Consider the following 16,130-nt stretch of genomic DNA (forward strand, 5'->3'; position numbering starts at 1 on the left):
AATTCAGATAAAGTCTCTATTGGCACTAAACTCTTTCCATAGAAGGCACTGGGATTAACTTTTGTGTTGTTATTCAAGACATTATAACCAATACAAATTACTCAACTGAGTGCAAAGCTTGCTCTGCGTTTGTGTGCGTGTGTAGATATGAGTTGGACAAAACCTCCTTTTTCAAGGTACAGATATCACAGTAAAAATACTACAGTATGTGTCACTGCCATAGATGGATGTTAAATTGCAGTTTTGTCCAGGAATAAACGTTTTTGTTATGTACATATACAAAGACAAGAGCCAGGCAGAGAGCAGAGTGCAGTGTCTTTTGAGGTAGTAGCACCTATGGGTAGGATTAGTTGACTTGACATTAGATTTCTGCTAGCCACAATAACACAGCTTAGGAAACATCTTCTTGAAGAGACAAGTCAAGCATCTTTCCCTCTGCCCATCTTCAGGGAGACAATTCTAACTATTTAGCATCAATGAGTGCAAGGAGTGAAATGTGAAGAGCAAAGATAAATCCAGAAAAGCGTATGATTTCGAGTGCAATCTGATTACCTCTACAAGCATTTAAACTCATCTGAAATCTTTTGTCTGCTTTTCCCAGCATTCACAAATAGCTTCTCCATTGATCTAAATGAATGAGACAGAGCGGATCGATGAGAAAAAATTAGTTGGGCTTCTGTGCAGAGAATACACTCTGCATCAACCTCAAGTGTGTGTGTGTGTGTGTGTGTGTGTGGGGGGGGGGGGGGGGACGACAACAATGCAGCTCTCGACAGCTTGATGGCTGATAGTATAGGACAACCAAACCAAACAGATTTCAAAATAAAAGGTCAAATAAAGAGGTATTATAGTTACAGTGCAAAAAAAGATGAGAAATTCAAGCTTAATACAAAAACAGCACCCAAAAAATGCATGCAATTAACTGAGGTATTCAAGTGAAAAGGGCTTATTGATAAGAAAAAAAAAAAAAGACATTTAGGCAAGAAGCAAAATTTGTGGGAACTGAAAAGATGAGAAAAACAAAAGGCTGGTATCCTTTATCCCGAGGAACTGACTTCAACCTCATAGCGTCACATCTACTATAGCTTTGGTAAGTAAGGGATGTGAGGACCACTAGTGTGTTGAAATAAATTTAACCCCCCCCCTAAAGACCTGTACTTTAAAAGATTCTGTGTGCGTGTCTTGCACGAATATCCAATTCATAGAAAAGTCTGCAGCATATTATACGTGTGATATGTCTTTCTCGTAGGTCTGCTGTTATATCAAAACTCCACAATTCACCCGATGGAAAGACATTTTAGTGCTCAAGAATGACTTGTCAAATTCATTCGTTCTTGGTATCAAAAACACGTGAAACCGAAACCAAAATGTTCACTAATGCCATAAACTTCTAATCGCTCTCTCTCACACTCTAGATATATTGATAGATTTATAACATTTATATAAGCCATCCAGTTTGTCATGGTTAATACATAAGCTCACGAACATGCAACCTCAAGTGCGATTACAAACTATTTTAAATTACAGTAACTGGGAATGTTGAAATTCCTATCCATTTTGCAGGATATGAGGGTCGGGCCTTAGCATCTAAGGCAAAGAATATCATAAATGTATTTTATATTTTTTTCAATATATATATACTTTGCTACGTATATGATTTTGGTGTCAATCTGACCACACAATTCTCAAAATAACAGACCCTAATGGAATAAGTGCAATAATGATTAAGAATACCATTTCAAGACAGATTTCAGACAGAAACACCACTGTTTTTTTTGCTTCAGCGGCGTCTGTTAGCCATGTCCGCCATTAGCGTTTTAAAAACTGCTTTAAAACTGGCACTAGTGCACAGGCTCACAGGCTGAGGAGTTTAGCGTTTGTTTGTTTTCTTCCTACATACTTTGATTTACACCTTTGATTGAACTATGTACAATCTAACACTACACAATAAGCATAAGCCTCATCTCACTGACCGAGGTAAAAAAAAACAAAAAAACTAAAAAAAACTGAGGAATAGACATTGCGACCTGACCTTTTTTTCTTTTAACACTTTGCTAAACGTTAATAAAGCACTCGTGTGATTAACACAAAGCAGAGGAAAAGTAAAGATTGTGTTTGCGCAAAAAAAAAGAAATAAAACAAACATCCAATGTGAAATCTGTTGTGAGATCAGTTTGCTTCTTGTGTCTTTGCGTCTCCACACAGTGTTCCCTGGCTGCCTTGGTTGCGGGAGATACAGGACTAGCATCGCGCTGCGTTGTGAAGTGAGCGGTGAGCGTTCCCCCTCGCTAGCGTCGATAGCTTAGGTGCTAACGTTGGGGAAGCTAGCGCCGGAGACGTCAGCTCAGTTGTTTTGAACCTGAGGTTGATTGGCTTTGAGGCTACGCAGAGCCCGTCGTGCCGCTGCAGACTTGGCGATCCGGTAGCTGCGGCCGACTCCTTTGAACTTGCCCTTGCCGACGACCTCCACCGTCACGCGGACCTTGCCGTCGTAGGTTCTCTCTGCGGGGCTGTGGGGGGAGAGCAGGTTACAGTTACACCGTTTCTCATATTCAATTAGGCACGATCAGGGGTTTGATTACTCATTTTGCACCACTGCCACCAGCTGTTGGACTTATTTTTTAATCAACAATGGCATGTCATGTAAAAGTGCACAGATTGTTAGGGATGGAATTTGATAAGATTTTAATGATACCAATGCCGTTATTGATTCTGCTTATAGGTCCGATTCTTTATCAAGGAATTGATCACCTCAGAGGCATATGATTCAGAGTAATTGGACAATTTGGAATGGGTTCTAAACAGTTCCAGGCCCTACAGGTTGTTCTGATAAGCTGTATGAGTTAATTTGTGTTTTCATTCTGTTATATATACACATATAGGCTATGGAATTGATGACACCACATCAGAAATTAATCTGTGAGTTGAAAAAAAATAGTACATGAATACCATAATCAAACAGGTATGGTTTCTCTCTGGAATAGAGAACAGCAAGCCAAGTGAAAGAATGGCTTCTCTAGTAAGAAAGAAAAACCCTGCGTTCAATCAGTCAATTCAATCCGCTGATTATAGCCAGGGAGGGGCCTGTTGATCGGTGCGTCAGTCAATTAAACTAGTTTAAATCAACACAATGGCCAATTCAGAAAAACAGAATCTAAAAATATATTGCAAATGTTTAAATGTAAAGATAAAAAATAAAATGTGGTCCCCTACCTGAACTTGGCAGTTTCTGGTTCCATCTCTAGCAGCTCCCTCACTGGAGACCGGGGCACATTCGCAGAGAATTTCTCTGCATGGGCATATCGGAGGGAGTAATGAAATGATATGTATGTATGTATGTGTATATATATATATATATATATATATATATATATATATATATATATATATATATATAACAAAAACATAAAAAAGCACAATATACCTCCTCAAATCTCCCATCACGTTATCACAACTGGCAAATATACAGAATGTTTGCAATCACTTCCCTGCACACAATCAAGACACCATGAAAATAAATGAGTTTCCTCTGGCGCCTCCTCACCTATAAGTGGCCTCATCATTGGATAATACACTTGCCACACGGTCTCCAGTGACATCCTGCTGTCCATGTAAATGGCTCCGGCGAGCGACTCGAAGATGTCCCCCATGGCCTTGGGGACCTCGATGTCCTCCTCCTTCTCCTCGTCTTCCTCGGAGCGCCGCAGCTGAGAGCAAAACCACACAAAAGCTGAGATGTCGAGCCATCATAACACACTCCATCTCAAATGTATTTAATATGCATACTTGGCTTGTAAAATGTAAAATGTGAGACGAGACGCCTCGATGTTTTCAATTGGTCGTCCACTGACACAGCACCCAACTGTAAATGTACACATAAGCGTTCAAAACATGCAACGTTACCAGCTTTATAATGTTATCGTTACTCTTATTAAATCAATACTGAGTAGCTGAGTGGTACCACATTACCGGAGCCATTTCTTTCAGCTGATTCTTCTTTCTCTCTTTCTTTTTTGCGCATGCGGGGGCGCGGGGGGGAGGGGGGTTATGTTTTTGCTCTTTGTGTATCCCATGTTGTCCCTAAGGCATAAAAGTACCTCTCCAGCAGAAGAGATTTGGTGCCAAGATAGCCATTTCCAGGCAAATTAAATCCAACTGCATTTTCCCTTCAATACTCAAATCATTGGAATATGAAACAGATTCATAGAAACTGACAGCCTGTGCTTTTCAGACACGACATTTCTGAATGCTAACTATTATTTCAGGGGGGGGGAAGAAAAAAGACTAAAATAGTAAAGATTAGGTTTCTTCCTGCGATGCTTTTGTTGGTCGATGCCGATCAAGCCGCAGCAGCAGGAACCCACAGGAAAGACCTGGTTGACTCTTTATAGAGATATGCTTCATAATGCTCCTAGCAACACAAAGTGCTGTTACTCACTTCAGCTCTCTCCATTTCAACCAAGTTTGTCATTGCCTTTTTTTTTGTCTGTTGTTGCTGTTATGTTGTGTATATTGGGTGTTGCTGTTATGTTGTGTATATTGGTTGTTGCTGTTATGTTGTGTATATTGGTTGTTGCTGTTATGTTGTGTATATTGGTTGTTGCTGTTATGTTGTGTATATTGGTTGTTGCCGTTATGTTGTGTATATTGGTTGTTGCCGTTATGTTGTGTATATTGGTAGTTGCTGTTATGTATATTGGTTGTTGCTGTTATGTTGTGTATATTGGTTGTTGCTGTTATGTTGTGTATATTGGTAGTTGCTGTTATGTTGTGTATATTGGTTGTTGCTGTTATGTTGTGTATATTGGTTGTTGCTGTTATGTTGTGTATATTGGTAGTTGCTGTTATGTTGTGTATATTGGTAGTTGCTGTTATGTATATTGGTTGTTGCTGTTATGTTGTGTATATTGGTTGTTGCTGTTATGTTGTGTATATTGGTTGTTGCTGTTATGTTGTGTATATTGGTTGTTGCTGTTATGTTGTGTATATTGGTTGTTGCTGTTATGTTGTGTATATTGGTTGTTGCCGTTATGTTGTGTATATTGGTTGTTGCCGTTATGTTGTGTATATTGGTTGTTGCCGTTATGTTGTGTATATTGGGTGTTGCCGTTATGTTGTGTATATTGGTTGTTGCTGTTATGTTGTGTATATTGGGTGTTGCTGTTATGTTGTGTATATTGGTTGTTGCTGTTATGTTGTGTATATTGGTTGTTGCTTTTATGTTGTGTATATTGGTTGTTGCTGTTATGTTGTGTATATTGGTTGTTGCTGTTATGTTGTGTATATTGGTTGTTGCTGTTATGTTGTGTATATTGGTTGTTGCTGTTATGTTGTGTATATTGGTTGTTGCCGTTATGTTGTGTATATTGGTTGTTGCTGTTATGTTGTGTATATTGGTTGTTGCCGTTATGTTGTGTATATTGGTTGTTGCCGTTATGTTGTGTATATTGGTTGTTGCCGTTATGTTGTGTATATTGGTTGTTGCTGTTATGTTGTGTATATTGGTTGTTGCTGTTATGTTGTGTATATTGGTTGTTGCTGTTATGTTGTGTATATTGGTTGTTGCTGTTATGTTGTGTATATTGGTTGTTGCTGTTATGTTGTGTATATTGGTTGTTGCTGTTATGTTGTGTATATTGGTTGTTGCTGTTATGTTGTGTATATTGGTTGTTGCTGTTATGTTGTGTATATTGGTTGTTGCTGTTATGTTGTGTATATTGGTTGTTGCCGTTATGTTGTGTATATTGGTAGTTGCCGTTATGTTGTGTATATTGGTTGTTGCCGTTATGTTGTGTATATTGGTTGTTGCTGTTATGTTGTGTATATTGGTTGTTGCTGTTATGTTGTGTATATTGGTTGTTGCTGTTATGTTGTGTATATTGGTTGTTGCTGTTATGTTGTGTATATTGGTTGTTGCTGTTATGTTGTGTATATTGGTAGTTGCCGTTATGTTGTGTATATTGGTTGTTGCTGTTATGTTGTGTATATTGGTTGTTGCTGTTATGTTGTGTATATTGGTTGTTGCTGTTATGTTGTGTATATTGGTAGTTGCTGTTATGTTGTGTATATTGGTTGTTGCTGTTATGTTGTGTATATTGGTTGTTGCTGTTATGTTGTGTATATTGGTAGTTGCTGTTATGTTGTGTATATTGGTTGTTGCTGTTATGTTGTGTATATTGGTTGTTGCGGTTATGTTGTGTATATTGGTTGTTGCTGTTATGTTGTGTATATTGGTTGTTGCTGTTGTGTATATTGGTAGTTGCTGTTATGTTGTGTATATTGGTAGTTGCTGTTATGTTGTGTATATTGGTTGTTGCTGTTGTGTATATTGGTTGTTGCTGTTATGTTGTGTATATTGGTTGTTGCTGTTATGTTGTGTATATTGGTTGTTGCTGTTATGTTGTGTATATTGGTAGTTGCCGTTATGTTGTGTATATTGGTTGTTGCTGTTATGTTGTGTATATTGGTTGTTGCTGTTATGTTGTGTATATTGGTTGTTGCTGTTGTGTATATTGGTAGTTGCTGTTATGTGGTGTATATTGGTTGTTGCTGTTATGTTGTGTATATTGGTTGTTGCTGTTATGTTGTGTATATTGGTTGTTGCTGTTATGTTGTGTATATTGGTTGTTGCTGTTATGTGGTGTATATTGGTTGTTGCTGTTATGTTGTGTATATTGGTTGTTGCTGTTATGTGGTGTATATTGGTTGTTGCTGTTATGTTGTGTATATTGGTTGTTGCTGTTGTTGCTGTTGTTGCTGTTGTGTCGGGCAGTCATGACCCGTAACTGCCCGACATCAGATCCATCTGTCACTCCTCTGCACCTATCTGATCACTTTTTTCTTCAATTCACCGTTTCCCTCCAAAATCACCGCCAACCCCCCCCCACAGCTCGTTTCCTTCCGCCGTGGTATCCGAACTGTCACTCCATCTCAACTCTCCACTGCAGTCATGCTCACCATGCCCTCACATCTTGAATTCTGTAGACTCCCAGCCAATGAGGCCACAGACACTCTCTGCTCTGCACTCTCCACTGCTATTAATAACCTCTGCCCCATAACCACCAAACCTGCCCGGAAAACCCCCCCTAGTCCATGGCTCACTGACATTATCAGAACACAAAGATCAACCCTCAGATCAGCGGAGAGGAAATGGACCAAATCCCAAAATCCCTCAGACCTCACTAATTACCATTCCCTTCTCTCATCATTCTCCTCCTGCCTTATAACAGCAAAAACCTCCTTCTATCAAAACAAAATATCCAATGCCACTGATGCCCGACAAATGTTCATGGCCTTCAACTCATTATTGAACCCACCTCCCCCACCGCCCTCTACCCTGATCACCTCAGACATGTTCGCCACTTACTTCACTGACAAGATCGCCGCCATCAGCAACCAGTTTTCATGCCCCACCCATACTCATTCTCCACGCCCTATCAACAGCCCTGCACTCTCCTCATTTTCCCCCTTAACAGAGGAGGAAGTCTCCAAACTCTTAATGGACTCTCGCCCCACTACCTGCACTCTGGACCCAATCCCATCCAACCTCCTTCAGTCCATCTCCTCCACAATCATTCCTGCTGTAACGCAAATCATCAACTCCTCACTCACATCTGGTACCTTCCCCTCTGCATTCAAGCAAGCACGTGTCACCCCGCTACTTAAGAAAGCATCACTTAATCCCACCCTGGTTGAAAATTACAGACCTGTCTCTCTCCTGCCCTTTTTATCAAAAGTCCTTGAACGAGCTGTCTCCACCCAGCTCTCCAAATTCCTCTCCGACAATAACTTACACGACCCAAACCAGTCGGGATTTAAACAAGGGCACTCCACAGAAACCGCACTACTAACAGTCACAGAATCATTACGCCTGGCTAGAGCTGCCGGGCAGTCCTCAGCACTACTGCTGCTTGACCTGTCGGCAGCATTTGACACGGTCAACCACCAACTCCTCATCTCCACACTGACAGAGCTTGGCATCTCAGGAGCGGCTCTCTCCTGGTTTGAGTCATATCTCTCCGGGAGATCCTTTAGAGTCTCCTGGAGGGGAGATATGTCCAAACTCCATGACCTATACACAGGAGTACCTCAAGGCTCAGTCCTCGGCCCTCCTCTGTTTGCAGTTTACACTATCTTCCTCAGTTCCATCATCCATTCCCATGGTTTCCATTACCACTCCTATGCTGACGACACCCAGCTCTTCCTATCCTTTCCACCCAATGACCCCACAGCCTCATCACGTATCTCTGATTGCCTTGCTGACATCTCCGCTTGGATGAGTAAACGCCATCTCCAACTCAACCTTGCTAAGACAGAACTCATCATCATCCCAGCCAATCACTCCATACATCAGCAACTCAACATCAACCTCGGACCAACTCAACTTGTACCTGTACACTCTGCCAGAAACCTAGGTGTCATAATCGATAACCAACTCTCCCATAAAACTCATGTCGCCTCAATCGCTCAGTCATGCAGATTCACCCTCTACAATATCAGGAAAATTAGACCTTATCTATCTACTCACACCTGTCAACTTCTGGTTCAGGCACTGGTTTTTTCTCGGATTGACTACTGTAACACCCTTCTGGCTGGCCTCCCCGCAAGTACATTCAAACCCCTTCAGTTGATCCAAAATACGGCAGCTCGAACTGTTTTCAACCAACCCAAAAGAGCACACATCACACCCCTGCTCATTTCCCTCCACTGGCTCCCCGTAGCTGCCCGCATCAAATTTAAAGCCTTGTCACTCGTCTACAAAATTGCAACAAATACAGCACCTGCCTACCTGAGCTCACTCATCCATCTCTACACCCCATCCCGCTCACTTCGCTCCGCTAATGAAAGACTCCTGGTACTACCCCCTCCAACTAGTCCCATGTCACGGAGCGGTCTGTTCTCCTCTGTGGTCCCTCGGTGGTGGAACGATTTGCCCCACTCCATCCGTTCCGCAGAATCGTTCCCCATCTTCAAAAAAAGACTCAAGACCCATCTCTTTTATGTTCACTATCAAATTGATTAAGAAGGATGTGAATGGAAATTATATTAGTTTTGGTTGAATGTTATTGCTGTATGATGTGGAATGAATGGCTTGATGCTGGCTTTTATACATTGTTATTGTTTGGATGTTGCTGAATGTGCGGCTTGATAGTTGAATTTTAATGCAGTTTGCACACCGTGTTTTGTATACTGTTATGCACTTTTATATTGACTATGTTCTTTTATTCTATGTTCTTATCATGTTCTGTACGTCGCTTTGGATAAAAGCGTCTGCTAAATACAATAAAGTAAAGTGTATATTGGTAGTTGCTGTTATGTTGTGTATATTGGTTGTTGCTGTTATGTTGTGTATATTGGTTGTTGCTGTTATGTTGTGTATATTGGTTGTTGCTGTTATGTTGTGTATATTGGTTGTTGCTGTTATGTGGTGTATATTGGTTGTTGCTGTTATGTTGTGTATATTGGTTGTTGCTGTTGTGTATATTGGTAGTTGCTGTTATGTATATTGGTTGTTGCTGTTATGTTGTGTATATTGGTTGTTGCTGTTATGTTGTGTATATTGGTTGTTGCTGTTATGTTGTGTATATTGGTTGTTGCCGTTATGTTGTGTATATTGGTTGTTGCTGTTATGTTGTGTATATTGGTTGTTGTGTTATGTGGTGTATATTGGTTGTTGCTGTTATGTTGTGTATATTGGTTGTTGCTGTTATGTTGTGTATATTGGTTGTTGCTGTTATGTTGTGTATATTGGTTGTTGCTGTTATGTTGTGTATATTGGTTGTTGCTGTTATGTTGTGTATATTGGTTGTTGCTGTTGTGTATATTGGTAGTTGCTGTTATGTGGTGTATATTGGTTGTTGCTGTTATGTTGTGTATATTGGTTGTTGCTGTTATGTTGTGTATATTGGTTGTTGCTGTTATGTTGTGTATATTGGTTGTTGCTGTTATGTTGTGTATATTGGTTGTTGCTGTTATGTTGTGTATATTGGTTGTTGCTGTTATGTTGTGTATATTGGTTGTTGGTGTTATGTTGTGTATATTGGTTGTTGCTGTTATGTTGTGTATATTGGTTGTTGCCGTTATGTTGTGTATATTGGTTGTTGCTGTTATGTTGTGTATATTGGTTGTTGCTGTTATGTTGTGTATATTGGTTGTTGCTGTTATGTTGTGTATATTGGTTGTTGCCGTTATGTTGTGTATATTGGTTGTTGCTGTTATGTTGTGTATATTGGTTGTTGTGTTATGTGGTGTATATTGGTTGTTGCTGTTATGTTGTGTATATTGGTTGTTGCTGTTATGTTGTGTATATTGGTTGTTGCTGTTATGTTGTGTATATTGGTTGTTGCTGTTATGTTGTGTATATTGGTTGTTGCTGTTATGTTGTGTATATTGGTTGTTGCTGTTGTGTATATTGGTAGTTGCTGTTATGTGGTGTATATTGGTTGTTGCTGTTATGTTGTGTATATTGGTTGTTGCTGTTATGTTGTGTATATTGGTTGTTGCTGTTATGTTGTGTATATTGGTTGTTGCTGTTATGTTGTGTATATTGGTTGTTGCTGTTATGTTGTGTATATTGGTTGTTGCTGTTATGTTGTGTATATTGGTTGTTGGTGTTATGTTGTGTATATTGGTTGTTGCTGTTATGTTGTGTATATTGGTTGTTGCCGTTATGTTGTGTATATTGGTTGTTGCTGTCTTTTTGTTTGTTTGTCTGCTGTTTGCGGCGACCCACCTCGGAGTCCATGCCCTGCATCTCATTCTTCTCCAGCTGGAACTGCACAAAGTCATCGATGACGTGGAAGAGCTCTGGCGAGATGGCCTTGAAGTACTTGTGGTAGTCGTACTTGACGGCCAGCGAGGCGAAGATGGTGTTGTTGACGAGTGCCGAGCGCAGGTCGGTCAGCACGCCGGGCGAGTGCTGCCGCGGGTCTTCATAAAGGTGCTTCGTTATGAGGTAGTCTAGAATTGCATCGCCAAGGAACTCCAGCCTCTGGTAACAATCTAAAGAGAGAAACCGTGCCAGAGAAAAGGATTGAGAGTCAGAGCCAGTATAAAAGTAGACTGATAGTAGAGATGAGATCATGTTCTATGTATCACGGGTCAGAAAGATGTATGGTGATATTATGCTGAAGCCCCGCATAGAGCCCCCCCTGGTGCTCAATGGACCCGATGTTTAGAACCATCACACTTGCAGTACCCCCCCCCCCTCAGGTCTATAAACCCCCCCTACTTACTGTATGTGAAGCATGTAACAAGTTGTGAGTGTTGGAACTGTTGGTTGTGTATGTTTATATAACCCCCTTTGCTCTATTTATAGATTATTATTATTAGATAAACTATTATTCATTATGTAGACATCATATTATTATTATTAAAATGCCCAAAGAAATCTCAGAATGCCCCTAAAAACCATGAACCAGGGGCAAAAACTGCAACCAAAATTTTGATCATTTACTTTTCATTCAATTCATTTAATTGCCATTTCTCTTAGGGATGGGCATCGAATTTCGAATTTTCGAATAATCGTTGTTCTTATCAAGGTCGACTTCTATTATTGAAAGTGGAAATTCGGAAAAAAAAAAATATATGTAATTTTTTTTTGCGAGTGAAATGTTGCATTGTCTCCCCTGATTCTAAGTATAGTCGAATCGCTTGGTTTGAGCAAGTAAAACAATTTTTATAAGAATTTTAAGCAAGGTTTATGGAAAAATGAATGGCGGATGAAATCCCATGAAGAGGGAGAGGGGGTGACTTTGGCACCCCTTTGGCACTCAGACCTGAGCCTACTAAATATTTAATGAAACACTCATGATTGTCAAAACTGTTTATTTTCGAAAATGTCTGTCATGTAACATGTTCTTTACTTCAGTGGTGCAATGCTTGTTTGAGCTAAAAATCCACAGCAGAAGCTTTTTCTATTAATTAATAAAGCCTTAGACTTAGAATCAGGGGAGACAATGCAACATTACTCTTTTTTAAGTGCCCCCCAAATTTTGCAAATTTTGTAAATGTAAATTGTAAATGTAAATGCCCCCATTTTTTAGACAGTAGTTGAAAATACATTTGTTAAATTTCCTCCACTGATTTGAACATGGAAATAGATGTCGGGGTCTCACCTGTAATGGTATTGTAATGGTAGGAAGCGTGGGTGAAGGCCTGTAGGAGGTAAGCCTTGTTGTGGAAAGTGTAGTTGATCTTGCTCTCAAAGTTGTGGAAGCCAGAGATCAGGTGGTTGAGAGTCCGCGCGGCGTCTGGATGGTCCAGCATGCAGCGCGGCGGGATCTTCAGCCAGCCGTAGCCCAGGTCGAGAGGCGTGGCCTGTGGAGGCTTGGCCTGTGGACTCACTGCAGTCAGGTCGAGAGGCGTGGCCTGTGGACTGGCTGCAGTCAGCTCTGTCAGGGTCCTTCTCTCCACCGGTAACACCTGTTTTAATCAGCACATCCAAAGTAGAAGGAACTGGCTTAAGTCAATCCTCTTCAAAATGGTGAAACTGCGACTTTCTTGAATTGCAGTTCTCTTTTAAATTGACAAACATCTATGTGGACTTCATGGGACGATTCATACGGGATCAAGAAAATATCGTTCACCACCAGAATTTCAGATTCTCAGAATTTTTACGACACCGGTTTGGGTGCTGAAGCAGGAAGTGGGTGTGACTTTGGCTGTCTATCGATACTTGCATGAGTGAGTGAGTGAGTGAGTGAGTGGTCACCTTGAGGCCCAGAGAGCAGAGAAACATTTGGGCAGCTCTCTCTCCACAGCTGGTCAGGTAGCAGCCGAGCAGGGCCTCCACACAGTCGGCGATGCTCTTGTCGGCGATGCACTGCTCGGTGTGCAGGTCATAGGAGATGGACTGCTTGCCCAGCTCCGCGCCGCAGTTCTCCTCCGATGGGTTCCAGAAGCCCACCACAAAGTCCTCCTCATCGCCCGCCTTGCTGGGGTCCAGGTAGCACATGGCGTCCCACGAGCTGTAGTCAAACTCCTCGGCCGGTGGCGCTGCAGACGGGGGCTCTGGGATGTAGTGGGCCGCGGGGGGCTGGGCGGGCTTCTTGGGGCCCTTCCATTAGGGGTGGGAATCACAAGTTCAACCAACGATACGATATTAAATCAATTCTTTGGACAATGATACAATATTTGCTGATATCACAAAGTCTGCCACGATACCATTTCGATTCAGGGACCTGCGATCGATGAGATGACATCATTTGCCCGTTTAACACAATCAGTTACATTGACATCAACTCACAAAAAGCAACTAAAATATGATTTGACAATTCCGAGCTCTTCCAGACATTTTAAAGGGAAAACAATCTATTTTTAGTATCTTAAAGATGACAATATATAAATTTATATCGGTAGAGCATTGATACGATATCGATACGGTATTGATCGATGTAGCGATACTTCAATCTTGATCTGTGTATGGTCCCACGCCTACCTTCCATTCGTAAGGCGAGTCGGGAGCCGGGGAGGAGCTGGGGGGCGGGGGGGAGGAGCTGGGGGCCGGGGTGGGGGAGGGGGAGGGGGGGAAGCTGGTGAGGGAGATCTTCTTGCAGAAGGCCCCGGAGCCCATCAGCATGTTGTCGATGAACTTGATGTGCTCCTGGTAGTACTCCAGCTCCTCCTCCATGTTCACCTCCTCTTTGGGCTCCTCCTGAGGTATCAGCTCCTCGTCCCCCTCCTCGCCTTCCTCCTCCTCCTCCTCCTCCTCCTCCTCATCGTCCTCTCCAGATCGCCCGTTGGCTAACAGCTCCTCTTTGGCCTGGAGGGGAATAGTAGGAGATGAACAATCAACGGAATGACAGGTAATTGGGGTAAGTTGGGTAAGACCATATGAAATAATTATTTATTTATTTATTTAAAAATTCTGTCTCCCAAAAACCAAGTTGTGAGGTTAAGTTAAGTTAAGTTAATGGTCTATGGTTAATGTGACGTAAGGGTCTCACGCAAGACCGACCCCACTCTCAAAACATCCCAATCGAAAACAGAATTATTTCTCTAGGTCTATTTTACAGTACTAGGAATCTCGCACCCTACGCACGCTCAATTCCTAGGGTGGAGACTCTGGAGATGATGTGCCACTTGTCCTCTACTCCCTACTTATACTCCCACCACTTATATAGCCTCAGTCAGGAAGGATTATTACATGACTACACAAATGAGAACGAATGGAACGGACAGAATGTAGGAAACAGTGGATGGTTAATCCAGAAGGTGGTGGTAATGCAACATAAAGGTTGCCACTGCCATAAACACCACAGAAGAAGAAGGATTTATTACATCACTGATGACATCACAATTGCTCGAGCGACATCACTGATGACATCATCATACTGGCATCACAATCGTGATACACACCGCCACCACAGACACCACTTAACTCATTGAGTGCCAGCCACTTTTGGAGAACGGACGCTCCCAGTGCCAGAGTTTCAGAGCTTTTTTCAGTGATTTCTCGAGGCCCACAGAATATTGTGTGATATTACTATGTAAACAATGAACACGCAAAAAGAACGATGAGACTCTTTTCTATCATCAGCAAAAACAGGTTTATTGATATCATTTTCCGTTCTTTAGTTATCAGCCGGAGAAGATAGCTTGATTTAACAAAAAAGAGCAGTTTTTTTCTAGAAGCTGAGATAATGGCTCTTTTGTGAAATTAAACATTTCAAACACATCACTGACTCTGAAGCTAATTTTCTGATGTAGTCACACCTCAAAAATAATTTCCTTCAATAAAACAGTGAAAGCCAGGGAATTTTGTTTGGCAGAATAATATTTTTAGCTGCAACCAGCAGCGCTGGCCCCTGCGTGCGCTGCTGGTTGCAGCTTCTTGCTGCTGGTGGGCATCGGATATTCTGGCTTGCGTTTGCCAACCATGTCCTGCTGCTGCCTGGGTCTGTCTGGGTGTTGTGTGGCTGTGTGCTGCTCTGCGTGCCCCCCCCCCGCCCGCCCCGCCTCGCCTCAACTGCACACTCCTCCTGTATGGGAGGTGGCTCTGTGCTGAGTTTGCTCTGCACTGTGAAGGGTGCGCGACATCTAGCTTTTTCCGCGTGTGTTTGTCACCGGCTCCTATGCTTCCAGTTGAGAATAATAACGTCTCCACGGCTGATCATGCGAATCGGCTGTTGCAGCGGACATGGAGGAGCTCAATTGTGGGAGCAGATTGACTGCTGCAGGCACATCTGACGTTAAAACGCTTCATGCATATCGATGCATACGGATGCGATGCGATTTCCGTTTCCCCAACGACTTATTCTCTGTTTTTCTCTGCCTTTCTGTTAACCTGGAGAGCACTGTCGCCACCTAAGGGTTCTGTAAAATAGGTTATAGACCTCCAATAGCTACAATAGTTGTACAGGAGCTGCGGAAGGCTTTGATCGACGTCCCACCGTCAAAAAACGCATTGGACGTCGAAAGACGTCCGTGGCACTCTACGTCACTATTTAATTGGATGTCGAAAGACGTCCATGGCACTCAATGAGTTAAGCTGTGCTCACACCGAGATATTTATTTTTCGCTCTGTCGCTTGATTCAACCCTTTGGAATCGCTCTGTCGCTCTGTTTAAATCGCTCATCGGACATGTGGGGGTTATAACGTTACGCAATGTCATGATATTTGTCCACTACGAGCCACCGTCATTGTTTACAAGCTAAAGCCTATCCGCGTGCTCCTAATGCGAGCTCCATACCGGTAGGACAGACTTCACTTCATGTCAGCCGTCAGCCTGTCAATGCGGTTTGTTGCCACACAATAAACCAGCGGTTTGTTCCAAGCCAGTGTGATCCCTGACTCGCTCTCACACGGCAGCCAATCAGCGTTGAACAGCGAGCGACTGATGCCAGCGTATTTTCGCTCGAGTTGGGATATTTCATCTGGAGCGACGAGCGTATTTTCTCCCTATCGCTCTGTCTCTGCCGCTCGGACGCCCAGCGATTTTTCTCCCGGGCGAATATACGCTCAATCGCTCGTTGCATTGACTTTGTATGTAAACTCGATGGCAGCAAAAAACTTTAATAGGTCGGTGTGAACGCAGCTTTAGCCAATTTGAACTAAAAAGAGATTATTTAGGTTACTACAATAATTTGATCTACTTTTGATTTTGATAATTACAGTAGGCCTACTTTTA

General features: G+C 42.1%; 1 protein-coding gene across 2 annotated transcripts in view; it reads right to left on the bottom strand.

Annotated features, from left to right (window-relative positions):
• Window positions 1-2,344: 2,344 nt before the first annotated feature.
• The window catches only part of dicer1 (dicer 1, ribonuclease type III), a gene marked incomplete at both ends in the record, with an annotated part of 47,067 nt that continues 33,281 nt past the window's right edge, over window positions 2,345-16,130 (bottom strand). The window contains 7 exons of one of the 2 annotated variants that reach the window (XM_083632421.1): window positions 2,345-2,510; window positions 3,214-3,289; window positions 3,545-3,707; window positions 10,733-11,001; window positions 12,117-12,369; window positions 12,713-13,057; window positions 13,439-13,762. In XM_083632421.1, coding sequence (XP_083488547.1) covers window positions 2,345-2,510; window positions 3,214-3,289; window positions 3,545-3,707; window positions 10,733-11,001; window positions 12,117-12,369; window positions 12,713-13,057; window positions 13,439-13,762 — 1,596 coding nt within the window. Of the gene's footprint in view, window positions 2,511-3,213; window positions 3,290-3,544; window positions 3,708-10,732; window positions 11,002-12,116; window positions 12,424-12,712; window positions 13,058-13,438; window positions 13,763-16,130 lie in introns of both variants that reach the window. The other variant, XM_083632420.1, reaches the window with a different exon arrangement.

Source organism: Poromitra crassiceps (genome assembly GCF_964638095.1).
Source record: "Poromitra crassiceps genome assembly, chromosome: 3".
Taxonomy (NCBI): Eukaryota; Metazoa; Chordata; class Actinopteri; order Beryciformes; family Melamphaidae; genus Poromitra; species Poromitra crassiceps.